Here is a 24462-nt window from a genome sequence, read left to right on the forward strand (position 1 = left end):
GCAAGCAAGAATATGAGACATGCCTGGGGTGTGTGGAGAGCATATTCCTGTATGCAAAAGGCCCATATGTGCATACAGACATGTCTAATTCTGTAGAGAATATGGGAGGCAGGGGTATATGTGGTGGGGAAATGAGGTGTCGGAGGATATTTATAAGTCTGCAGTATGGAAACTTTATGGGTTTGCCTCAAACCATTTCCCATCATCACATGTCATGTAGATCGTGCAGATAGGCTCAGGGTGAGGTTCTGTCTCTGTGCTGGTGAACATCACACAGATGCACATAAAAGTTAAAAAGCAGGGGTTTGTCCAAATTCTTTATTCTCCAGAATCATGATTTCACATGTGTAAGACAGAGTTACCCATCATTAAACACTGAGACTCCCTCCCATAAATACCCTTCCTCCCACCCTCCCATAAATAGTATTATTATCCACAGAACAAAGTACTGCATATCCTATATGATAATTCCTGAAATTTTCAAGGAAATTTAAAAATAATATAAGAACAATAGAGGTGCAGTCCCATGAGCCTTCCCAGGCCACAGGCGGAGGGGTCAGGCAGAGGGATGAGGTTGCAGACTGGTCCGTGCAAGCCAAGGCCAAGTAGCAGCACCCCAACACGAGGTGTCCCGTGGTGCCTTCCAGCAGCCCCTTGGAGCCACCTGCAGATGACGTGGGCTCGTGCAGCTCCTGTTGCCCCAGGGTCCTGCTCCGTCACAGGAGCTCAGAATCACACGACTCATGCACGATAGCAGCTACATTTGCCATCTTGCTTTGCTCAGTTCTGCTTCAGCTTTTGCAGGTAACTTTGGACCCAGGTGTCACTGGGATTGGCACAGACCTGGCGGCCCTTCTTTGTGATGAACCTGTGGAACAAGGATGAGACATATGAGATCTCTGCTCAGACCTACATCCTAGGAGAGCCTGGATCCCAGATTTGGGGCATTGCAAGAGGATCTCCCTTGTGCCCTAAACTGATGCTGAAACCAGTGGCTAGCTGTGATTTTTCCCATTCCCACGCTTTTTCCCACACTGCCTCCTCAGCTCCTGCAGGAACATCACTGGGCACCCCCAAAAGAGCATCCCTGGAAGTCCTTGTGCAAGCCCTTTCCCCTCACCTGGCTCTGTTCCTACAGACCCCTCTGCCCACAGCCACCCTGCAGAGCTTGTGACCCACACACGCACAACCCGTACTGGCTGTCCCCACACTGCCACAGCTTGTCTGCACTCAGGAGTCAGCACTGGTACTTACACAATGGCCGGCAGCGTGCAGCTGGTGCTGGTGCTGTAATAACGCAGGATGAGCTTCTGCGGGAGCTTGTGGTGTGTGTAAGAGAAGCAGCAGATTGGGAGGTCAGATCCAACTGGTAGAGGCAAGGAGAGACAATGTAAGCATATGCTGGGCTGTGCCTTGGGAGCAGTCAGCCCATCAGCTCAGGGAGCTGTGCTGGCAGGGAAGGGAGTGAGGAACTACAGAATAATTAAGGTTGAAATGGACATTGGGTCTCTTCTGGTCCAATGCCAGGAACAATATTGTCAGGTGCTGGGCTAGATTCCCACCCAATCATTGCTCAGAGATTCATTTCCCCACCTCCCCCAGCCCCAGGACAGAGACTGAAGTCCCTAAACTATAACCAGGAATAAGTATTGTGAACCCCGGATGGCTGGATGGATGGATGCATGGGTGCATGGATGGATGCATGGATGGATTTTCTAATTCTGGGGTCCCTACATGTACCTGACCTCAGTGCAGAATGGAGAGTGGTACAAATGCTGAAAAATTCAGTTATCTTCCAGGGGAACTCAATAGAGAAATAATAAAAAAGGCTCAGATCTGTTCTTCCTTCACAAATGAAAAAGCGGGACTCACCTGGGCCAGAGAAAGTTTGGGAGCAAGAGGCTGCAATGACAAGAACAAAAATGACTGCAGAGACCTTCATCTTCCCAAAGGGTGAGGGCAGTGGGAGCAGGACCCGAAGCTCTGACAGACGCGGCTCAGACTGCTGCAGCTGGACTCAGCTCCCTTTTAATAGGGAGTTCTGGAGGCAGCCGGGAGAAGCGCAAGTGGAAATTCCAGAATGATGACAGAGGATGACACGAAAGTGAAATAGCTGAAGGGTATTAGGGAAGGAAAAAAAGGAAAGTCAGAAAGAATGGGATATAGTTCACATTGGAGCCAAGTATGTTGAGCTCTGACTCAGTGTTCATTTTCAATTTTATTAAATCGAAAGGAAACTAAAATGTGCCAAGTGGCAGGGCCACAAAGAGCAGAACTATTTATCTGAACCACAGGAGGGGTTTTCCCTGAGTCTGTATAGCAAAAGATACAATGTTTGCCTAAGATTATGCAACTCTGGAAAAAAAAAGCAAAACAAAACCAAAAAACAAAACAGTCAGGCTCCAAAGCACTCTCGTGCTGCTGTGACCGGTGCTTATCAGAGGTTGATAAACTGCAGCACATGGAGCTGAGAGGGGGCTGAACAGTGGGCTCTGTGCTACCCAAAGTGCTCTGCTCCCGCCAGTCCCGGCTTAACGTGGACCAGCCAGGAGCTGCTGCTGGAGGCACCCCTGGAGATTGTCCAGTTCAGCCCTTGCTCAAAGCAGGGTCGGCTGGGAAGGCTGCCCAGGACTGTGTCCAGATGGGCTTTGAATATCTCCAGGGATGGAGATTCCACCACCTCTCTGGGCAACCTGTTTCAGTATTTAGTAATAAAGTGTTTTTTTCAGTTCACTTCAGTAATAAAGGTGTTTAAATAGACTTTCCCATTGCTTCTTTTCCTGCCACTGGCCATCACTGCAAAGAGTCAGGCTCCATCCACTTTGCTCCCCACACACACAATTTAATGAGATCTCCCTGCACCATCTCTTCTCCAGGATGAACAGTCCCAGCTCTCTCAGCCTCTTCTCCTAGGAGACATGCTCCTGTCCCTTAGTCATCTTTGTGACCCTTACTGGACTCTCTCCGGTATGTCCATTTGTCTCTCACACTGAGGAGCCAAGAACTGGACCCAGCACTCCAGGAGCGGCCTCACCAGTGCTGAGCAGAGGGAAAACATCACCTCCCTTCACCTTCTGGCAATGCCCCTCCTAATGCAGCCCACGAGGCTGTTGGCCTTCTTTGTGGCAAGATTATATGTCCAGTTTGATATCCACCAGGATCCCAGGGTCCTTTTGTGCCAACTTGCTTCCCAGCTGGTCAGCACCAGCATCTACGGGTGCCTGGGGGTGTTCGGCCCCAGGGCAGGACTTTGCACTTCTCGTTGAACTTGAGGGTTTTGTCAGCCCATTTCTCCAGCCTGATAAGGTCCCCCTGGATGGCAGCACATCCCCCTGGTGTATCACCCACTCCTCCCAGCTTTGTGTCATGAGCAAACTTGCTGAGGGCATGTTGTCCCATCATCCAGGTCATTAAGATATTAAACAGTACTGGTCCCAGTACCCATCCCTAGGGTTCCGCATTGGCAACTGGCCTCCAGTTGGACTTTGTGCCATGGATCACAACCCTCCAAGCCTGGCCATTCAGCCAGTTCTCAGTCCTTCTCACTGCCATTTATCTAATCCATACTTCATCAGTTTGCCTATGAGGATGGTATTGGAGCCTCACTAAAGTCAAAAGAAGCAGCATCTGCTTATCCCTCTGCCCTCATCCACCTGGCCAGCCATCTCATCTTAGAAGACTACTGGGTTGGTGAGGCATCTGACTACTCAAAGTCACCTTAACAGTCACAGGCCTCCAAAAAGCAGCCAAATGGCAGGATCTCACCCGGCTTTGGAGGGTCTTTGCAGACAGGGTGATCTTTTGCCACCCTCAACCTCAGCCCCCAGCAGAGTGGAGAGTTCACTGGAAGAGGTGGTTTGCCACACTGGAGACATTTTGTCAGCCTGAACCACTACCTCCAAAAGCTCCCCTGAGTACAAGATGGGTTTTCTGCCCAAAAAGGTGAGAAATGGGTGGTGGAAAACCTGCCTGGCATGGAAGAGACTTTCAGTCCTTGTCAGGTCACTGGCTCAGGGCAGCTCCTGCCTGGGGTGCAGGACAGAGCAGCAGCTCTGCAAGGAGAGGGGTGATCTGGGGTTTCCTGTCATCCTGCCACAGGTCGAAGCCCTCCTCCACTGCAGAGAGGATGCTCAGACCTGCAGGTGGTCTCCCAGGCCTGGATTTTCATCCCCAGAAGTATGAATCCCCTGTTAGAACACCCTGGAGCTGCAAGTGGAGACACCATCCTTCACAAACTGGCTCGTCTCTAGCAGGGACAAAAATAAGGTTCAAGGCCCCTGGCATAGGTGATGACCTGCTCGTCCCCACACTTATGCCTGCTTCACTGCAAGGTCTTATCCCGAGTTACAAACCAGGACACTGGTGCTGTCGGCTGTGGCAGGCTGCAGGCTCACCCTGAGAGGGTGCTTGTATTGGTGCCAAAGACTCTGCAAGTCCTGACTCGGGTATCGGGGAAGGTATTGGATTTTGCTGGATTGGTATCAAGCCCTGGCAGGACCAGCTCTGCTCTCCCTGGGTAGGTCTGAGCAGCTCTGGGCAGAGGTGCATGTCATAACAAGAAGTGGCCATAGCTTTCAGCTGAATTGATGCAAAGCAAAACCAAATTATGGCTTTTTGCCACGGAAATAAATCATGCAGAAACCAACAGTGGGAGTTTGATGTTTCTCTGTGCTTGCAGCTCAGCATGTGCATGAAGAGATGACAAAGGCTGGCTGCCAGTGGTGCATTGCCGGGTGAGAAAGGTTGCGGCTGCAGAAAGACAGCTCTGTGGCTAACACCAGCTTTGCTCATGGGAACTTCACAGCTTCTGCTCTCCAGCCTGCGGCCTGCAAGGAGCAAGCCCCCAGGCCGGCAGCACCCAGTGGTGCACCGTGCCACGGGGCTGCGATGGGATCCGCATCAGGCAGCTCTGTCCTCCAGCTGGAAGCCCTGCCATGGTCAGTGGAAGGAAAGGAGCCCTCATTTTCTGTTAATGACTTTGACAGAGCTGGAGGAGGAAGGTCTGCGAAGAGCTGCTGCAGCTGCAGTCGCTTGGTTGTGTCATCGCACAAAGCTGTTTGCGTTAAAATGGCCCTTTGTCAGCTGCGATGTCGTTCCCTGCGGAGCACTGAGAAGCCTCCTGGAAGGGGGACGGACACCTCTCCCTCCTCAGCTGCTCTGCACCGCTGAGCCCCTGCCACAGGGCTCTGGCCTTGGGTCGCTGGCTGCAGCGCCGGCTGCATGCTCCTGCCAGGCTGCTTGCAGAGCAGCTCGCCCTCGCTGGCTCCCGAGGGCAGCTTCTGTTCTCGTTTTTCTGTTTCTGTACACAGATTTCCGTTTCTCTGTCAAATCCCAGAGCTCTCTGCTGTCACAGTTCCTGCAGTTTAAGTCCTTATAAGCTGACCTCTCTCAAGCTTCCTTTATTATTCCTGGAACGAGCCTATTTTTTTATCCTTTTAGCCTCACCCAGACTGGGGCATGAGATTTGTTTGGGTGCAGGCAGGATAGAAAAAGAAAGTTAAATTATTCAAAGAGGAAGACTGTAGGGAAGGATGTTATGTAGGTGCTGAGTCTTCGTCTCCTATGATGGTGACAAGGATTAGCTCAGAGGCTTTGGGACTCCTTCAAGCCTCCCCCAGAGTCCTGCACTCACCAAGAGCCAGAGATCACAAAGCACATACCCCCAGGGCAGATGGGTAGCCAGTACTTTGCTTGGATGATGGTGAGGGCTGTCCCCGGGCTGACAGGGAAGCCTTGTCTGCCTTCGCCTGGGGGTACACTAACCCGTGGGGACCATCCCAGTCCCAGCAGTAGCATCATCAGAGGGACCTTGGAGCAGGTAAAGGGATATTATCCTGTCCCTGTCACTCCAGCTAGCCATTCCATCCTCTTGCCCAGAAGCCCACAAACGGATGCGAGCTCTAGGGTGTGGGTGCCCCATCTGGGAGATGCTGGTGGATTCCCCTGGGACAGAGTTGCAGTGCCCTGGGGGTCACAGCATTGTCCCTCTGCTCACAACCTGGGGCAAAGGCAATCCCTGACCAAGTCCAGCTCCCTTCCACTCCTACTCACAAACTGCAAACTGTCCCCAAGGGATGCAGGAGGCCGCATGGGGAGGCTGCCGAGCCATGGCATGACAGCAAGCGGTGCCAGAGCTCCCCGAGCCCTCCTCTCTCCCCAGAGGATGCGGGTGCCAGGCAGAGCCTATGCTGGCCAGCGGGACCAGACAATGGCCCTTCTGAAGGGCACAAGCCCATCTGGGATGTCAAAAGCCTCAGCATCACAGGCAGCGGGATGGGACCTACCCTTCACAGAGGCACTGCAGAGCGCCCTAACTTACAAACAGCCCCCACACATGGGAAGTGGTTTGCAGCCGTGCAGCGAGCTCAAAATAAATTGTGACTCTAGTAAACATCCGAGCTCTGCTGTCAGTCTCCATGCATGACCACTGCAGCTGGAAAGCTCACACCTCCCATGGAGTTTCCTACCCCCATCAGTACCGGGTGGGGACCAACACCAGATACATCTCTGTCAGGATGCTGCAAAGAGAGGGACAAAGCCTGCGCTGGTGGACACGGGGTCTTCAGCAGACTCATGCATAAGGGAAGTCCTTCATCTGTGGCACCGGCCCTGACACAAGTTTAAAGGCTAACCCTGGTGTCAGTCCCCTCTGTGAGCAGAGGAAGCTCATGATGCTCGGCCATCCCCGCAGCACCCTGGGACACAGCCGCTCACCCTGCGCAGCCCACTCAAACCTCCTGGAGAGCTGGGCTCCAGGAGCACTGCTGAAAATTAAAACAATCACTTTGTGGCTTGCTTCTTTTCCTTTTTGCTTGATTATGATGAGCACACAAGGCCCAGTAAGTTAATTTATAAACTGGTTTTGCTCCTCATCCTAGCAGAGCCCTGAATTTCCAGCCTGGTCTTCCTTGTTCTTTCTGGAGGGCTCAGGTGAGGTGGGATGTTGCCCAGGGCAGAGGATACAGCCCCAGCAGAGACACTTTGTCTGGTCCTGCCATGTATTTTCAGGGTTTGAGGGTTGCTGAGGGGGGTGGGTCAGGGATGCCCCTGCCCCTGGAGTCAGGGCAAGCCTGGAGCACAGCCCCACAGCCACTTCTCAAACAATGGTAAAACTCAAGTTTTCCCTGTTTTTTTCTTTTCCTTTCATGCCAAGGATGGAGTGTGGAGCAATAAGGCTTTTTTATTTCAGTTTAATTTGCTTTGAAATACTGTACACTTAGTTCTCTTATGTTTATTTTGTTTCAAAATAAAGGCCAGGAATAATTTGAGGCATCAGCCATTAGAAAGTGATAGTATTCCCCAGGGATTTTTCAGAAAATGCCCTTACTAGCGGAAGTTTGAACCTTCAATGAGATACATTTTCTTATCACCTACGAACATCTTCCTGGCCTGACAACATTTCAGGGAAACATGAAGGGCTCTCCTGTGCAACGCAGCCCAGCTGGGATGGCCGTGTTCTCCCCTTCATCCGATGCGGTGGAGACAGATGGTTCCCGGTCACAGGCACAGGTTCCCACAGGAGCCCGTTCCAGGACATGATGTCATCTCAAAAATTCCGAGATTTCTCCAGAAACATCAAGAATGGTGGGGGTGAAATTTCTGGACACTGATGTAAAGACACTGGTGCCTGAGCTCTGAGCAGGGCAGGATGGAGACTGATGCAGGTGGAAGCGGAGCTTGTTCTAGAGGCAATTTCTGAACACAGGACACTTTTAAGTGCTTACTTTTCTTAACGAATCCTGACAAATCCAGCTTAACCTTAAAACCTGATATAAATAGCAACTTACATCAGCCAGTCTCACCACTTTTTTCAGGGTTCTCCTTTCATTCAAGACTGAGAATTTCCCTATTTCTATTATCACCGAATTTATTTTGGGCATTTGCTTTACTTAGCACTTTCTCCTGGGACTTTTTGGGGACACGCAGAAAACTTCTATCATATCCCTCTATGTAAATTTGTACATCACTTTGGGCAGCCCATCCTGCTGACTCCAAGCACTGCCTGACAGTGGTGGGGGCAAGGGGATACCACAGGCTGGGTCATGGATCCTGAAGCCACAGTGGGAAAACTTCCACCTTACACCACCATTTTGCTGTGCTACGAACCTAATTCCTGCTGATGTGCTCCAGCCCACTCCTCCATGGCCATCTCTCCATCTCAGAGCACCTCCCAGGTCCTTCATCTGAGACATGCAGCTTCCCCTCTTTCTAAAAGGGGGAAGAGCTGGAAGAAATTACTTTCTCATTTCATAATGACTGGAATGCAGAGGAGTGGGTAAGGAAATGCTTCTTAGGAGAATGTTGCAACATCTCAGGGCATTCCTGATATGACTATAGCCTCCCACCTCCAGCCGGCAAAGCGATGGCAGAGTGGGGGCTTCTGGCAGGTTTTTAAGAAAAAACAGACCCCTGGGAAGAAAACACCCTGGCTTTGGGGTTATTTTTGTCTTTCAGCAGTAGAAAAGTTTCAGCCCTTACTTGGCCCCTGTAATACACATTATTTAGACTAAACTGATCCTAAACTGACTCAGCTAAACTGAGAAATTTTTTTGGATTAATCAAAAAATGGTCCCTGACAGTCCAGAATAATTTGGCATCTGCTTGCCTTCAAATGTATAAAAGCATGAAGGTTTTCAGCCGCCTGAAAGAGAAAAATATCTCACTGAAAACATTTGAATAATCAATGCAAGTTTCCAACTAATTCTTCTCTTTTAATAAAACTTGGCTTTTATCAGAACATTTCTGCACCATAAATAGTGCTTCTCCTGCCTGCCCTACGCACACCATGTGTCTTGGGAGCAGGACAGGACCAGATGTCTGTAGGTGGTAGATCTCAAGACATGACCCCTGAATACTTGAAGGGACAATCACAGGGAACAGCTCAGAGGCTGAGCAACCGGACAGAGGAGCCAAGTGAGCCAGCGCTAGCTCAGAGCTGATTTCTGGTCCAGCTAGTGTCTGTCTGAATGCCGGGTTCCCACCTCCTGCCTGGCCGGATGCCCTGCATGAGGAGGCAGGCTCTCTCCTCAGCCTCCCAGGATATTTGGGGACAAGCAAGCTGACAAACAGCGGGGGCAATGAGGTCTGAACTGATGAGTGAGCCTGTAAGGTGCTTCCCTCTGTGAATAGCAAAGGGAAGGAGGGAGGGGGACCAGATTGGCCACAGTGTGTCCAGGAAGGGGGTGATGCTCAGCTTGACAAGGGCCACACTTGCTCCATGGGGTAGATTTTTCCTCCTCAGGCAGGGTGAGGGGCAGGCACACCACCACATGTCCCAGTAGGATCCTCCTTGAGGGTGGGCCACCTCTGGGACTTCTCCTATGCAAGTCCAGGACCACGTTGCCCTCCAGACCCCGTGGAGCAGAGCAGTTACTGTGCATGGGGCTAACCTGCCATGGCTGGTGGAAGGCCATGGGCTGCCCTCCCTCCCCTTCTACCAGCCACGGCTGGCAGAGGGCTGCACACACCATGGGGCATTGGAGTGATATTTGGAAAACACCAGGTTATTTACAGAAGGTGCCTGGGTCTATAGCTGGTCCCTTTAATAGAAACATGATGAGTCAGTGCCCGGCGCTGCGGTAGGAGTGCAGAGGCGCTAGTGGTGCGGTTGGGTTGCTCCTCTCTACATGATAGTCCTTCCACTGACTTTCAGGCAGCATCTGCCAAGACATCACCACTTGATGATGTCTTGAAAATAATGAAATGGTGACATTTCCCAGAAATGCGCTTGCTCCCTGTTGAGAAGAGATGGAACATCTCCTTACAGCTGGACAGCCCTCAGCTCTTCCCAGAGCACCCATCACCTCCCCGCCAGGCCTTCTCTCTCCTCCCCAGGGACAGAGAAGAGTTCGGTAGACTTCCATGGCAGTCTGTGTGTAGGCTGGTGGCTTCTTCCCAGTTCCTGGTCACATCCCTCACCTAGCCCTCAGAGATCTCTGAGCTCTTATTCTCTCCTGTACAACATAGTAATTCCTTCTTGTCTGTGGTCATTACAATATTGTCTCTCCTGCTGAGACTGGATACTCTTTTCTTCCTGGTCATCCCACTTATCTGCCCATGCCCTCACCCCTCAGTTAATCTGATTCTGGTCTTACTAAGTGGTATCTTCTTCCTCACCCTGCTCCTGGAGCTCCTTCTGCCCCATTTTCAGGGTCACAAAGTCTCCATGTTTCTTTTAGGTCTCTGCATCTCCATGCCTAGCAATGATAGGCCTCACCTATCAATAGCCCTTGAAATTTAACTGTCTAATCTAAATTGATCATTTAGTGTCTTCTTATAGCACCTGAAGTGTGTCTTCTTATAGGCCTTATAGGCACCTCCAGGAGGTAACACCCCATCTCAGCTGTCCCTTCCCTTAAACTGAGGAGGAAACTCAAGTGCTTCAGCTTCTGAGACTCTAGACCACTGACACCCATGCTGGTGCCCACAGTGCTGTCATGGCTGCGGGACGTGCTCTGAGTCCCCTCAAACTATGTGAGACATGGACAGGACATGGAACTCACTAATGATGGCTCCCATCACCTGCTACTGGGGCAGCATGGGCTGTGCAGATGTGGGAGGGAAACAGTCCATGGTAGAGGAGACCTCAGACCCTTTTTCTTTAACTGGTCTCATCCCATTCATGCTCTTCCACCTATTTGCACAGCTCTTAGAAAGAGGCACTCTCTCCTCCAAGCTGCTTGGGCAAGTTGGGTAACAGGCGCCTATTGACAAATAAAGGAACTGCCACAGGGGAACTTCTTACTATGGGACATGCATGAAAGTATCAGAAATAGCAGTGGTGATTGTTTCATATCCTGTGTCACTGGGGAGGCACTGAATCAAGGGGGGAGCTTCACCCTTCCGGGCCTGAGGCCACTGCTCCATTTCATCACGAGACTACACCACAAGCAATCTCTCCTCTGGGGGAAATTCCACCATGCCTACGCAAACTGCTCCATGGACATCCTCACCCCATAAATTGAGGAGCTGCTCAATGTCTCACCATCAAACAGAAAAGAGGCTTTCAAGCTCCACTTGCCTGCTTCAGCTCCAGCCACCGCTTCTCAGCTGACATGAAGGTGTTTGTGGCTGCCCTTGCCGTTCTCATCGCTGCCTGCTGCTACCAGACCTCCGCTGCACCGAGTAAGTCTGGACTCTTCCCCTTCTCTCTAAATGGGGACAGGAGAGATGTCGCTGCTGGGGCAGAGTCCCTTCTGCCAGCTTTTCCACCCCTGGGTCCCTTCCTGTGTTGGATCAGGAGGATCGGATGCAGGTGCTCCAGGGCCATTGGGGCTCTCCTGCTGTGGGACAGGCACAGCTCAAAGCACAGCACGGGCCATGTCAGTGCCAGCTATGGGTGAACCCAAAAGAGAAAGAATCCAAGGAAGAAGAAAACAGACCTCATCTTTTCTGTTCTTCCTCCCCATCCCCTCCGCTGCCCAGACCCAGGGGTCTGTGGTCCCAGCTCCTTACACCTGCTCCCCATCCCTTGCCACAGCTGACAAACATCTTTGTCCTTCACAGTTGGTTCTGACCCACCGACCTCCTGCTGCTTCACCTACACCTCCCGGCAGCTGCCCCGCAGCTTCGTGGTGGAGTACTATGAGACCAACAGCCAGTGCTCCCAGCCAGCCGTGGTGTAAGTCCTCTCCTCCGGGGCGGTGGTGGGATTTCCATTTGGGCTGAGGATCCAGAGAGGGAAAGACTTCTTTTCAAAACACAGGGGATGGCGGCTGGCCGCAGAGGACGGGAGGATGGGGGGACAAGAGGGGCAAGCTGATGCCCCATGGGCTCAGCACACAGGGGGCTCACACCGGTTGCATGTCCAAACTCTGCTGATGCTTGCAAGAGGTTGGGTTTGGGTCAGAGCTCCTGCCCATGCAGCGTTCTCCCACCAAAAACTGATCTCTCTGTGCCCCACAGGTTTGTCACAAGGAGGGGCCGTGAAGTCTGCGCTAACCCTGATGAGGGCTGGGTCAAGCAGTACATGAACGAGCTGGAGCTGAACTGAGGTCCCAGGACAGACCCTGTCACCCGGTGTCCCCGGACTGCCGGGACGAGGGAACCACAGCCAGCTGCGGGCTCTGTCAGAAATGCGTCAGTGTCACTTAAAGCTAGCTGAGAAATTGAAAATGTTCCAGAATCTGACTTTAGTGTTTTGTTATTTAATTATTTTTATAGAGGAGGGATCAGGTGCAATAACTCCAGACAAATAAGAATATTATTTAATAGATGTATTTTTTTAAATGAAGACTCATGCTCAGGTTAAATTTTCTGTATTTAATTAACTGTATTTTTGATGTAATATTTAATTCAAATTTTGAGAAATAAATATTTTTGTAAGAACTGTCTGTCTTTGCCTCTATTACAGTTATTTGCAATGACAATAGCTGAAACTCTAACAGCAGGAACATGTTCTTTACTCCCTTCTCTATGTTGTCAAAACCCCCACAAGCTTTGCCTATCTGAACATCCCGTTTTGCACAATAGGAAGATAAAAACCATGAAGGAGGAGGTGTGAGAAGGGCATAGATTACATTCAGGTATCTTGGGTCACTCCTTTTATAAGGTATTTAATCACTACTCATTATGACTACTGGCAGCTAGTTAAATTCTACCGCTGGCCCCATTAGAGTCAATTGTTACCTTTAGGGGTCACAGTTTAACATGCTGGCTGTTTCAGGGAAAGTTTTCTGAGAGCTGCATCTAAAATGGATCAGTTATTCCCAGAGCTGAGAATGGAAAAAATATATTTCACTACTATTTCATTGAACTGTCATTTAGCTGGGACATGAGGCTTAGCAGATATGACTCTCTTACAAGAAAAGGTACTTTTTTCTCTGTGCCTCCAAAACCTGCCCATCTCTGGGGATGCCTATCCAGAGATGTGGTGTCCCCCTGAATTCACCCTGCTAGACCCCAGCCCCAGGGCAGGATCTGACCCACAAGAAGATATCTCCACGGCAGCCCTGGGGCTGATCTCCCAACTGGAGCTGGAAGAGATGGAGACCACACCACTGATGGCATTTAGGTTGCTCTGATCAGCTCTGGGCACACGCTGTTGGGTGAACAACAAGGGTTTGGGTTCCCCCTGCCTGGACCTCTAGCGTCTATAGGGCAGCTGAACAAAAAAGGCTCAGGCCAGAGATCTGCCTGCACTCAGCTCACTCCACGGTGTTTGCATAGTGAATTTGGGAGGACAAACATGAACATCAGTGAGACACAGGGGAGCAGAGCAGGAAGGGAGCTCCTGGGGAGTGGTGCAGGCACAGGGAGAGGTTTGGTGGGAGCCGTGCAGTGAGAGGAGCCTCAGGTGGGGCTGGAAGGGACCAGGGGGATGTGGGTGAGTTTGGGAGAGAAATGAACATATCAGTTATGTCAGAGGCCTCATCACTTCACGAACTGCAGCCACCAACTCCTCAGCCCACAGGGCAGCGTGTAATCCACCAGGCATCCCTCTACAGTGCTGACTGCATCCAGTTTAAAATAGCATCTGGTGAGGAGGGGGCTGAAACAGGACCAGAGCCCCCTTCCCAAGGTGCTGCAGGGAGGGAGCCCATGGCTGGGGGGTTCGGGTGGACACCACAAAGGCGGCTGTGCCTTGGTGACAAGGAGCTGCTCCTGCATGTGAGGGCAGGGGCTTTGGTCACAGTCCTGACCTCACAGCCACTGCATGCCCCAGGGCCAGCGCCCAGAGCAGGGCTCATCGTGGCCATGCTAGAGCGAGGACACCTTGGCCACTGGGTACCAGTTAGGCCCTATCTGAGTTCCAGAGCCCGGTAGCTCCACCCAATGACTGATATTGGCACAAAGCTAGGTGCCCAGAGCTGCCCATGCTTCAGAGAAAACCAGGAGCAGAGGACAGGAGTGGGGAGACTTGCAACGGTGGCATCCCAAAATGGCTTGAGCCACCACAGTCCCTCCTGGTTAGAAGCCCCATCTGTCTGTGGCACTGGGAGCAGTCCCAGGCCCTTGGGGTTTCTTGTCGAAGAACCAGAGTGCAGGGTCAGTCGGCGAGCACCATCCAGCCCATGCACTGTTTGAGCCTGTTGCAAACAACCCCACACGGCAATGTCCTTAACACCCGGGTCACATTCAAGCCACCCACAGCAGACACCTACCCTGGGTACCTCAGCTAACTCCTCACCACTATTCTGGGAGACTGCAGGGAGTCCTGAATTGCTCATGTCTTTCTTAATCTTACACCCACCTACGTGTGACAGCTCAGAGGAGCCCTCAAAGTGCATATGTGAGGGATACAGCGTGCTTGTTAATCCACACCCCCAGGCACAGAGGTGTGAATGAAGCCTGCACGAGCAAGGCAAAGGCGGCCAGCAGCTGGCAACTGCCTCCAAAGTCCACCAGCAGCAGCGTGTGCATGGAAAAGGCATCCCTGGTGATCTCCAGAGCTGCCACATTTTGCAAGGGAGGAGGAAGAGGAGTGTAGGAAGGTGGCGCAGAGCAGGAACAGGCAGGGGCTGCAGTACCCATGTTGCCATTAGGTCAAATCTGCGCCCAGGGATTACCCTGTCCAGAGTGGGGGATGTATTTGCCATATACATTGATGCAGCTCTTTGAGGCTGACCTTGCTGCTAGAGCTGAGTGATGCAAGAAAACCCTCAAACCGTGCAACTCTTGGAGGAGCCCTGGGATGCCCTGGTGCTCATGCGTGCATCTCAGGAGCTAATCATGACGCTCGTCCCTCCCAGAAACAGCCCTGTGGTGTGCTCAAGGAGCACCCACTGGAGACGGGGCAGGAGAACACAAGGAGCAGAGGGCACTAAGCCCAAGGCAACAGACAAAGAGAAAGGGGAGTCTGGGACCCAAGAGCAGGGTGGCTTGGAGGGGTTTTCCTTTGGATTCAGACCAAGACAAGAGTAATGGTGTCAAGGGTTTCAGAATTTGTAAACTACTGAAAGAGAGACTCATCCCAAAACCAGAGTGTGGTATTTACTGCATATTTTGTGTGATCTATATAAAAGTAAATATTTTTAATGAACACTCTGGGAAAGCCTAGCTGTGGACAAAAATAAAATCATTACTATGATAAAAGTAACATGATTATTATAATATACATGCATATCTTTATATATTTGTTGTTTATATCACCCTGGTGTGTCCGTAGGCATTTTGAGGTGTAGACAGCCAGGGGGGAGTTGGAGGTCAGAGTCCAGCATTGCACAGGAGGAGAAGCTGGGCTTTGCTGATGGAGATACAGCCCTATGGCCATCAAGGTTCATGATCTGATGGCTTTTACATCTCCACTTTTTCAGAGAGGAATTAGGCACCCTGAAGTCAAAATGCCTGTGCACTCAGAAGTGCCAGTTCTGTGCCTTCCTCACCAGGGCCCTGGCTCACTGCAGGGAGGGGAGGACCAGTCCTCCACCAGAAACAGCTCTTCCCAGAGTCACCAAGATGAGGGAGTGTGTCTCTTCCGGGGGACCAGCATCCAAAAAAGGCATGTAAAAGTGGATGGTGTTTCAGGCTGCATACAAAAGTAATGTTTGCCTAAAGTAGCGATATATCCCCGTCTTCTAGGGCTTAAGAAGGCAGAAATGGTGATGGCCATCACCTTTCCTGTAACAGCCAGCAGAAGGCAGATGTGGTAACAAAGACCCAAAAGAACATTTCTGCTCAGTTCTTAGAAAGACACAGATGACTACTCACATTTCTCTAAGATGACAAAACATTTTCCACTATACTAGAAGAGAAAGAAAGATGTTAACATTTGTTGAGAATACACATTTCCAGAACTGCAGGTCTGTAAATTTTGCTGTGGAGAATCTTTAACAGGGGACACTGTCAGTGCTTCTGGGTGACCAAACTGCCCTAGGACCCAAAGCCTGGAAATGTGACATTAATCTACTGATCGCTCAGATAAACAGTTCCCTGATCACCCAACCCACAGCTGTTCTGCTAGACGTGGTATCCTGAGGGATTACTGCCGTTGGTAAAATCAGACACCTTGAGCAGATCAGTCCTGGGACTCACCACAGCAAGAGAATGTCTCAACATAAAATGTCCCTACATATTATATGTATATGCCCATCTTTCTTCAGCATATGCAAATCAGATGGAAATGGTGTAACTGCAATTAGCCTGGCACATACAGGTCAGCCCCTTTGGTAATAAATAGCCTTATGACGTTGTGTGAGGGCCACCAGCTTGCTTGGAGCTGGGGAGCGGGAGCGGTTGTGGGAAGCCCCACGTGGTCAGGTTGGACCATGCTGTGCCGTGCAGCCATTCCTCATGGCTGAGGTGGTGGTCCGAGCAAGACCTGGTCCTTGCTGGGCAGGACCTGTGTGGAGGCCAGAGCCAGGCAATAAATGCATTTCCACTGAGGACAGGGGCAAGCTTGACTTGACTTAAACAGAAAACCTGCTTGCAAATACATTTAGGAACAGCTTTAGCTTTAAGTCAGCAGGTCCCAGTGCTCCTGGCTTTTCTCTAGTTGCCCATTGCCAGCCAGTCTGGGCATCTCAGGGTGGTTTCATAGTTGCAGGTGATGCAGAGACTCTACCAGATGGAAAATTTTACAGCATATTCAGAGCTATCTCATGTCTTCAACCTTTCCTTCCTGGGAGAGGCAGAGTCATGATTTCTAGGAACGCTTAGGATGCTGCATCGGGGTGAGTTCACATCCTTTCTGTTCATTTCTTCTCCCTCTTTGCAAGATCTTCAAACTGTTGCACTTCCTCCTACCTCTTCTGGAAACACTTTTTGTCTCTCCAGCACCACAGCAAGTGCCACTCATCTGTCACCCTGCCACGGTCAGATTACTTTTGCTTTCTGGACAATTTCCATCCCATCACTTCCTCCCACCCCTGGCTTGGTGACGTTTTGCCTGGTCTCTTCCCAGCCTAAACCCCGGCACAACAGGTTTCCCTGGCTGTCCTCACCACTCCCCCCCACAACTGTCTCTGCTTCCAGCCCTCTCTCAAGACCTCATGTTGATGTCCTTTCTTATCTTCTCAGGCTCCATAAACTCCCCCTGTAAGGGAGGAGGGTGGGACTCCCCAAAACACAACAAAACTCAGCCAAGAGGAAATGCTATCTCAGGTCCAGCGTAATTTTTCACTAGGAGACTCCTAAAGCACCATCCAGGACATCCCCAGAGAAACTGTGCTGAGCATTTAGGATTTTACCAAATCTCATTTTATTTGAATTGAATCTGTCTTTAAATTAAGCGGCTTCATTATTTTTGTCTGAAGGGCACACTCCACAGCTGCTCCAGCTGGCAGTCCATGGCTGCTGGCATCGCCTCCACCCCCTCTGCCCCCAGGGCAGTGTCTCCTGCCTCCTGGCCCCGAGGACCACCGGAGCTTTGGTTTAGATGAGTAGAACTGGCTGATGCCACAGCTGAGCTTAAGGACCTGAGAGCCTTTCCTCCAGCAACACTGTGGTAGATTGCTTGAGGCAAGAGGCCGGGGCAGCAATACAGCCTGGAGAAGGGCTGTCTCAGGGGATGAAGAGACTAATAGAGACCTTTGGACACACAGCAGAAGCTGGGTTATTTTTCTTTCCCTGGATTTTCCAGCCCCCAAAGTGCCCCCATCCAGTGGTGGGCAGTGTACCACTTCCCACTCCTAGAGATTTCCCACTCATGGGGCTTGTGAGGGGAGGCGGAGGGGCTGGAGCCACCAGACCAGGAGGTGATGTCCCCACCAGAGGATGAGAGAGCAGCCCAGGGACACCCACACCCATACAGGTGTCCCCTCACCTTCACCCCAGGCCCCAGCACCGCAAGACTGAAGCGCGGCCAACCACACAGGCAGCTGCTGCTACTGAATCCCTGCCTGGTGGGTGTCCGGCTTGCTGTGGTGTCCCACTGAGGCCACAGCAGGGCCTCTCGGGGACCCTCTCTGGGCCAGAGAGGACCAGGTCCAGCAGCACCCTTTGCCCTCTGAGATGTTGTGCAATAGCTGGGGCTATCGTGCAGGGATGGACGCACAACAAAACCACACTGCTAACCGCACAAGGCTGCCCAAATCAACCCTTTATTGCCTTGTTCCAGTACACGTCACACCAAAATCAGCACTACGGGGCAGGCCGTGTGCATAGCCTTCTCCAGCAGCCTGTGAGGTGAGTGGCAGGGCAGTCATGGTCAGTGGGATCTCCTGTCCCTGTTGGCAGCACAGAGGGTTATGGCATGTCCCCACTGCAAAGTGCCCTTCCCAGCATGGGTATGGCATGCAGGAGGTGTCACACTCAGCAGGTCACCCCCCAGCAGCCAGGAGCACGTGGGGACCTGGCCATGTCTCTCATCCAGACACACAGATATTTCCTTGGTACTGCCACAGCATCACCCTCCTGCTTGCAGGAGGAGCTGGTCAGGCTCCCAGGTCTCTGTCCGCTGGTGAGAAGCTAAAGCAGCCACTGTCACAGGATGATGCACCCGCTATCCTGCGTGTCCCTGACCCAGGAGATCACCAAGGGCTCTGCATTTCTGCCCCCCAAAAAGGCACCCAGGAAAAAGAGAGGCCGGAGGTTCCCTGAAAACTTGTCAGTGAAGGTGTAAATGTGGGAGCGGTCGCTCACATTGTAAAAGGAGATTTCTCCTGCCTCGTAGTCCAGGAAGATCCCGATGCGGCGGGGTCTCACACTCAGGGTCAGCGGGGAGATGGGCGAGGTGAGGGCCTCGTAGTTGCCCTCATTTTGCAGCCGCAGCACCCAGTAGCCATGGTTTGGGGAGAAGAGGATGTTGCCTTTCCGGCTGGCAGACTCCCGGCACAGCCCCAAGCCCCAGTCGGGCTTGTCTCCCACCTGCACCTCCCAGTAGCTGCGGCCTGAGAAGAAGACCTGACTCCCCAGCACCACTGGCACAGTGTTGAACCTCTTGGGGTTGTCAAACAGGGATAGAAGCAGCTTCTTGCCCCCACGCCGCACGCTCTTGCGGTCCTCAGACAGGATGAGCTCAGGGTGCGCTGTCTCAAGGTCCAGAGTTACATCCACTGGAGCGAGAGAAGGGTGGAAGGACAGATGGGGCTTCAGGGGTCTGCAGGTGCAGACACAAGCGGGTGTCTGCAGCCCAGATGCTGGGCTCTTCCTGCTCTTCCTACTTCCTCCATTTACTGGCTTGTGCCTGTGGCTTTGCCCAGCTCCCAGCACTGCCCAGCAGCGGGGAAGTGCAATACATAAATTTATGTTAACTATAAAGCACATCAGAATATCTGGCATCTGGCTGCAGAGCAGGAACAGAAGGAGGGTGGCTCCACAGCCTCCAGCACAGCTTCCAGAAACAGCCAACACTGAAAGCAAGAGTTTGTGGGCAACACGGAGTCTGAAAATCCTGAGAGACCTCCTAGGCTTCAGGGTCATCTCACAACCCATCCAGATCCAGAACGAGGAAGGTCTCCCCACCATGAACCACCATGAAATTCATCAGTACACAAACTGGGACCAGCAGGGCAAAGCTTGAAAAAACCTCCCCATGTCCCAGGGTATTGAAGGGGAGGGCAGGACCAGAGCCCAGATGTGCCAGGAGCTGGCACAAAAGCCTTACCTTTGAACTTCTTCAGCATGTCCCTCATGCCCAGGCAGTGCTCAGGGATGCTGTAGTTTTCCTTCAGGGTCACAGACACAGGCTTGGGGGACTGGAACTTTACCCCATCACACCTGCAAGGACACCAATGCCCATGGACTGTATCCAGAGCCCACAGCACAGTGTTTCCTGCTGGGGACAGGTTTAATGCCCTTCTCTTGGCTGCACAGATGCATCTCCTGAGCCCTCCGGCTGTGAAGAGCACTAGGGATAACTGCTTGCTTATCAGCAAGCCCAGTGGGACCAGAGCTAAATGATGTGGGGAGTGGCAGTGCCAGTCCCTGGAAAGAAGGAAGGAGGAAGGTGACCCAGGTAGCATGTCCCTTAGGAGGGGACACATCTCAGACACCACACAGCCAGGCAAAACCTTGGCTCTGGGGCCCTGGAAGAAGAGGATGGTGTATCTTCTCCAGCCACCACTGGTCTCAGTCCCTCCTTTGTCAGCCCCAGGGAGGATCAAACCAGACACTGAGCAAGGAGGGCAGGGGGTGACTGGCATGGAGCAGACATGAACGTCTCAGAGCCTGGAGGCAGACAGGACAGTAGGAGGAATGAGCACGGGTACCTACCTGCTCAGGATGCTTTTCATGTCCTAGAAGGAGAAGAGAAAAAACATTCTTATGTTTTGGTTATAGGGCTCCGGAGCCTCGTGCCCACCAGTCAGCCTGGCCCCAGCCACCTGCCCAGATGGCAACAGCATCAGGGCTGAGCTACTGGGGGTGGTGGCATAGCCTGACCTTGAGTAGCCTGTCAGCCGGCTGCTGGGTCTTCTCCTTTATCTCCAGGATCAGCTCCTCCAGCAAGGACTTCTGCTCCACCAGCCTGGCCAGGTTTTCACTGATCATCAGCAGAATCCGCTTTTCTTCTTCCTCCAGCTTCTGGAAGAGCAGCTTCTCCTCGTCGGCCAGCAGCCGATGCAGCTTCCCAAACTCGCTCACAATTCTCTCCCGCTTTTTCTTCACTGTCTCCTTGTGATAACAAGATAGATGGGGTGAAGCCAAGCAACAGTAGCAAGGCAGCAGAGACAGAGCCGGATTCTCCAGCACCCATACAGACATCAGGGCCTGGGAAACCACCACATTCTTTCGATAAGCACATTTATTTAAAAAAACAGCCAGAGGCTAACTGCTGTGCTTTCACCTTGCCTGAGTTCCCACTCCACATCCTCACTTTACCAGCAGCAGGACGTTGCCCGGGGCATTTCTGCTCAGCTGGACCTCAGATGTCTAATGATGCAGCACAGGAAGATGGGGGGGCTGCTCAGTGCAAGATGCCATCAGGTTCCAGGGTACATTTTTAATAGTTGTGATACAACTCCCCTCTCCAGCTAGGTTCAGGCTAGTCCGTTGCTCAGGCAGCCTGGAGGAAATGCCCCGTGTCTGGAAAACCCCACAGCAATGGGAAAGAGGTGGAAGAAGCCCTGGGGCTGGCGAGGGATGGAAAAGGGGAGCCAGGGAGGACTCCCCGGGTGTCTGAGAGCTCTCACTACAGCAGCTACAGGCAGGGTCTGCCAGTGCTTTAGGCTGTTTCACCTGAACCCTAAAAACTGGTACTTTGCTTGGAACCTGAAGCACCAGGAAAACACGCTGAGGTTAGCCAGGACCATGAAACTTTAAAATCTGGAAGATAAACAAAAGGAAACCGAACTGCATTTATATCCAAGCACATGATTTCTTGGACATGAGTCACAAAGGCTTGATAAGCCAGGATAGTCACAGCCACTCCTGCCCCACCGTTCTCAAGGGGCATTTTTTTCCTTTTTGCTAAAAAAGTGCAACCAGCTGCTGAGCCTGGAGGAAGCTGGAGGCAGCTGAGCCGTGGCCCTGGAGCCCTGACTCCGGCGAGCAGGGAGCGAGAGACACACCTCTGTCACCCCCCAGCCCCAGCCCAGCCCTGGGTGGGACAGCAGGCCCACGGGGGCACCCCAAAACCTGCCACCCACTTGGCCAGGCTGCCGTGAGCAGGCAGGGGAGCTGAGCAAATAACCAGGGGAGTCCGGAGAAACCTGTTTTTCCTGTCAAAGCCGATTAATCATCTGCTCCAGCTCGGGGCTGGGTAACACAGCCCAGCAGTTTCGTCTTCTGCAGTTACTTTTACTTTCCACTTCCACCCCGGAGGGACGTGAAATGGGCTGTCTGCTGGCATCTTACCTCCCCAGGAACTGCCTGGAGTCAGGCAGAAGTGCAGTAACTCAGCTTTTCTTTTTCTTAATGAAAACACTTCAGGTTCCTGTTGCTGTGAAGCAATATGTACGGCTCATGCCTGGCTTGTAACTCAAGCACACCTTGTAAAACAAAAGGCACATCAAAAATAACCTGTGTCTAATTTGTTTAACCAGTATACAAGCCTCCATGGATTCAGTGGAGCTGGTGTGCTGCTTTTTGCAAAGCATTTATTTGCAAAGCTTTTTAATTTTTTTATAGAGCAGCATAGAGCCTGGATTCCAGCATCAGTCTTCCACACAACAGCAGGACACGGGGACATGTCCCACCCTGAGGACTATCCCAAATTCACAGCCCCAGACAAGATCATAACTGTGGATATATCTGAAGCTTATTCTTTAAGAATTAAGCCAGGCACCTGCCTTGCACTCCTGGGTTTTATTCCTTTCCACCGATTCACGCTTCTTCACGTCTTCCACTTCCTTAGAAAGATGCTCCAGGGATTGCTGGAGTTTGAACTGAAAAGGGAAGAAATGAGCTCAGCTCTCCCCAGCAGCAGCCACCAAGCAGCACAGCTCAGCCGGGACCCTCTGCCCTGGGACCGCCGGTGCCAGCGGGCAGCCAGGGACGGTGACAGTGACCCCGCGCCAGGCAGTGCCAGCCCTGGCACCCGAACCCAGCAGCTGTGCTCTTCACTCTGCTCGTAGCATTAACCCTCTCCTCTCTCCTTGGGTTTTCCCCATATTTTTCTCATTATTTAGGTTTTGGAGAATAAAGTGACTGCTCGCTGCACCACTGGGGTGCGTGGTGGCTGGTGGCGTGCTGCCAAGAGCATCACTGGGTCATGGGGCTTGGGTGCACCCCTCCACTGAGGCGAAACGTCCCCAGAGCAGGACTCACCCCCCTTCTCTGGGGGGGTCGCAGAGGGAGAGGGAGCCAGGCTGCCTCTGTGCACCTAGACGGACAGGGGTGAGCCTGGGTGCCCCCCCAGTTTGGGAGCCAGCAGGTTCTGCCTCATCGCTGCAATGAGAGCAGCTGGGTGGGTGCACCATCTCTGCCAGCCCCTCCTCTGCTTTCCAGGCAGTACTGACGGGGGTGTTGGGTGGTGGGGTGCTGGCGGCTGATCCCCCTGGCACTGGGTGTGCCCAGGGTGCATCAGGGCAGAACGGGGACCCCCGGCACCCCAACCTCCCCTACCTTGTACACCTGCGCAGCCTCCTCGATGGGGTAGACGGTGTGTGAGCGGTGGTGCAGAGACTCCCGACACACCACACAGATGGCCTCCTCATCCTCCTCGCAGAAGAGCTTGAGCCGCTCGTCGTGCTGGGCACAGAGAGGGGTCCCCGGCCCTGGCTCCGGCCCCAGACCACCCCTCAGCCCCAGCTGCCGGATGCTCTCCACAATGTTGGCCAGCTGCCTGTTGGGTCGGAAGCCACTGCGGTGGCAGGAGGCCCGGCACTGTGGGCAGGAGAAGGGGCCATCACCCCAGAGACCCTTCTCCTGGCAGTGCTTGGCGATGCAGCCCCGGCAGAAGTTGTGACCGCAGTCGATGCTGACAGGGTCGCTCATGTACTCCAGGCAGATGGGGCAGATGGCCTCTTCCTGCAGCTGCTCCAGGGCACCCGCCAGGGCCATGGTGGCCTCCACGGCTGGGTGGCCTCACCGGGCACGTCCTCCAGAGTCAGCCAGCACAGGCAGGCTTGCAGGCAGGTGCGGTTGCAGTAGCCTCAGCGCTAGGCAGTACCGGCCGTGCCACAATAAGCCCGGAGTTGCTGCCGGCCTCAGCAGCACCGATGGCGGGAGCTTCCGCGGCAGCTGGGGGAGGAGCATGGCACCGGCCAACTGGCCCGTCAAAGTGAAAGGAAAACCGAGCAGGACAAATTAGGAAGTGCCAGAAATAATCTGTGCCCATAGATAACCACGGGCACTGGGATGGCAGAGGACGTGGCATCAACTGTGGTGTTTGCTGAGCCGCGCAGTGGGAGCCCCAGCACTGCCTGCCCGCTGCCTGCCCGCTGCCTGCTCGCGGGCTGCCCAAAGGTGCTGGCTGAGCTCCGTGACCCCCACACCTGCCTATGCCACCGCTCACGCCAAAACCTCCCCCGTGACACCCACCCCCTGCAAAGAGCCACAGACTCTTGGGTATCTCCTGGGGCAGGGCTCATGCACAGCCTGGAGGGGGGGTGGGAGGCACAGGCAGCTGCCCAGAGCCCTGCCAGGAGCAGGCAGGACAAGCACTGCTCCACTGTGCAGGGGGTGTGCAGCACGGAGGGGCTGGGGGTAGTCAGAAGCCACCCCACCACCCCAGAGACCCATCTAGTGTCATCCTGGACCTCCTCCTAGCCACCGCTGCCCACCACAGCTTCCGTGAAACATTCCGAGAACCAGGGGGAGAAGCTGCAGGTTTTGCTCCTTTTTATTACACAAAATAACTTCAGCACAATCGGTACAAATTAGAATGAAAAGTTTCACTGAAAATGACAAATAAATTAAAAATACGTTTGCATAACCTTAAATAAAAGAGCTAAACACTGTATTAAATAGTCTGCCAAATTCTCAGGCAATAAGAAAAAACAGACATGTCTTGGAGGTGCCCACGAGAGAAGGTACTCTTAGGAACAGGGCACTGCTCATCCACTGCTCGCCTTGTCCTTTTGGCAATTCACGATGTCCTGGACCCACTTATCACCAGGTTTGCCACAGACCATCTTGCCTGCATGTGTGGTAAATCTGCAGAAGGAAATCCAGTTATTGGAGGGGAGGGAGAGAGGGAGGGGA

General features: G+C 52.7%; 4 protein-coding genes across 4 annotated transcripts in view; 1 reads left to right on the forward strand and 3 right to left on the reverse strand.

Annotated features, from left to right (window-relative positions):
* Positions 1-439: 439 nt before the first annotated feature.
* On the reverse strand, positions 440-1982 carry LOC113487141 (C-C motif chemokine 4-like). Its single transcript, XM_026861555.1, has 3 exons — positions 1873-1982; positions 1255-1366; positions 440-868 (listed from the first exon to the last, which is right to left on the reverse strand). Exons 1-3 carry the CDS (start codon positions 1940-1942, stop codon positions 781-783), a joined length of 270 nt encoding a protein of 89 aa, XP_026717356.1. The 5' UTR covers positions 1943-1982; the 3' UTR covers positions 440-780.
* A 9032-nt stretch (positions 1983-11014) lies between these two features.
* On the forward strand, positions 11015-12169 carry LOC113487139 (C-C motif chemokine 4 homolog). Its single transcript, XM_026861554.1, has 3 exons — positions 11015-11124; positions 11506-11620; positions 11905-12169. Exons 1-3 carry the CDS (start codon positions 11055-11057, stop codon positions 11990-11992), a joined length of 273 nt encoding a protein of 90 aa, XP_026717355.1. The 5' UTR covers positions 11015-11054; the 3' UTR covers positions 11993-12169.
* Positions 12170-17966: 5797 nt separating this feature from the next.
* Positions 17967-23454, reverse strand: LOC113487132 (E3 ubiquitin-protein ligase TRIM39-like). Its single transcript, XM_026861546.1, has 6 exons — positions 22882-23454; positions 22107-22202; positions 20260-20490; positions 20092-20114; positions 19484-19596; positions 17967-18932 (listed from the first exon to the last, which is right to left on the reverse strand). The coding sequence occupies exons 1-6, from the start codon at positions 23317-23319 to the stop codon at positions 18361-18363; spliced, it is 1473 nt and encodes a 490-aa protein (XP_026717347.1). The 5' UTR covers positions 23320-23454; the 3' UTR covers positions 17967-18360.
* An 860-nt stretch (positions 23455-24314) lies between these two features.
* The window catches only part of LOC113487355 (C-C motif chemokine 5-like), a 1217-nt gene continuing 1069 nt past the window's right edge, over positions 24315-24462 (reverse strand). The window contains exon 3 of the mRNA XM_026861875.1: positions 24315-24414. Within this exon, the coding sequence (XP_026717676.1) occupies positions 24315-24414 (100 nt within the window). The remainder of the gene's footprint in view (positions 24415-24462) is intronic.

This window comes from Athene cunicularia, assembly GCF_003259725.1.
Source record: "Athene cunicularia isolate RWA chromosome 19 unlocalized genomic scaffold, athCun1 chr19_part1, whole genome shotgun sequence".
Lineage (NCBI taxonomy): Eukaryota > Metazoa > Chordata > Aves > Strigiformes > Strigidae > Athene > Athene cunicularia.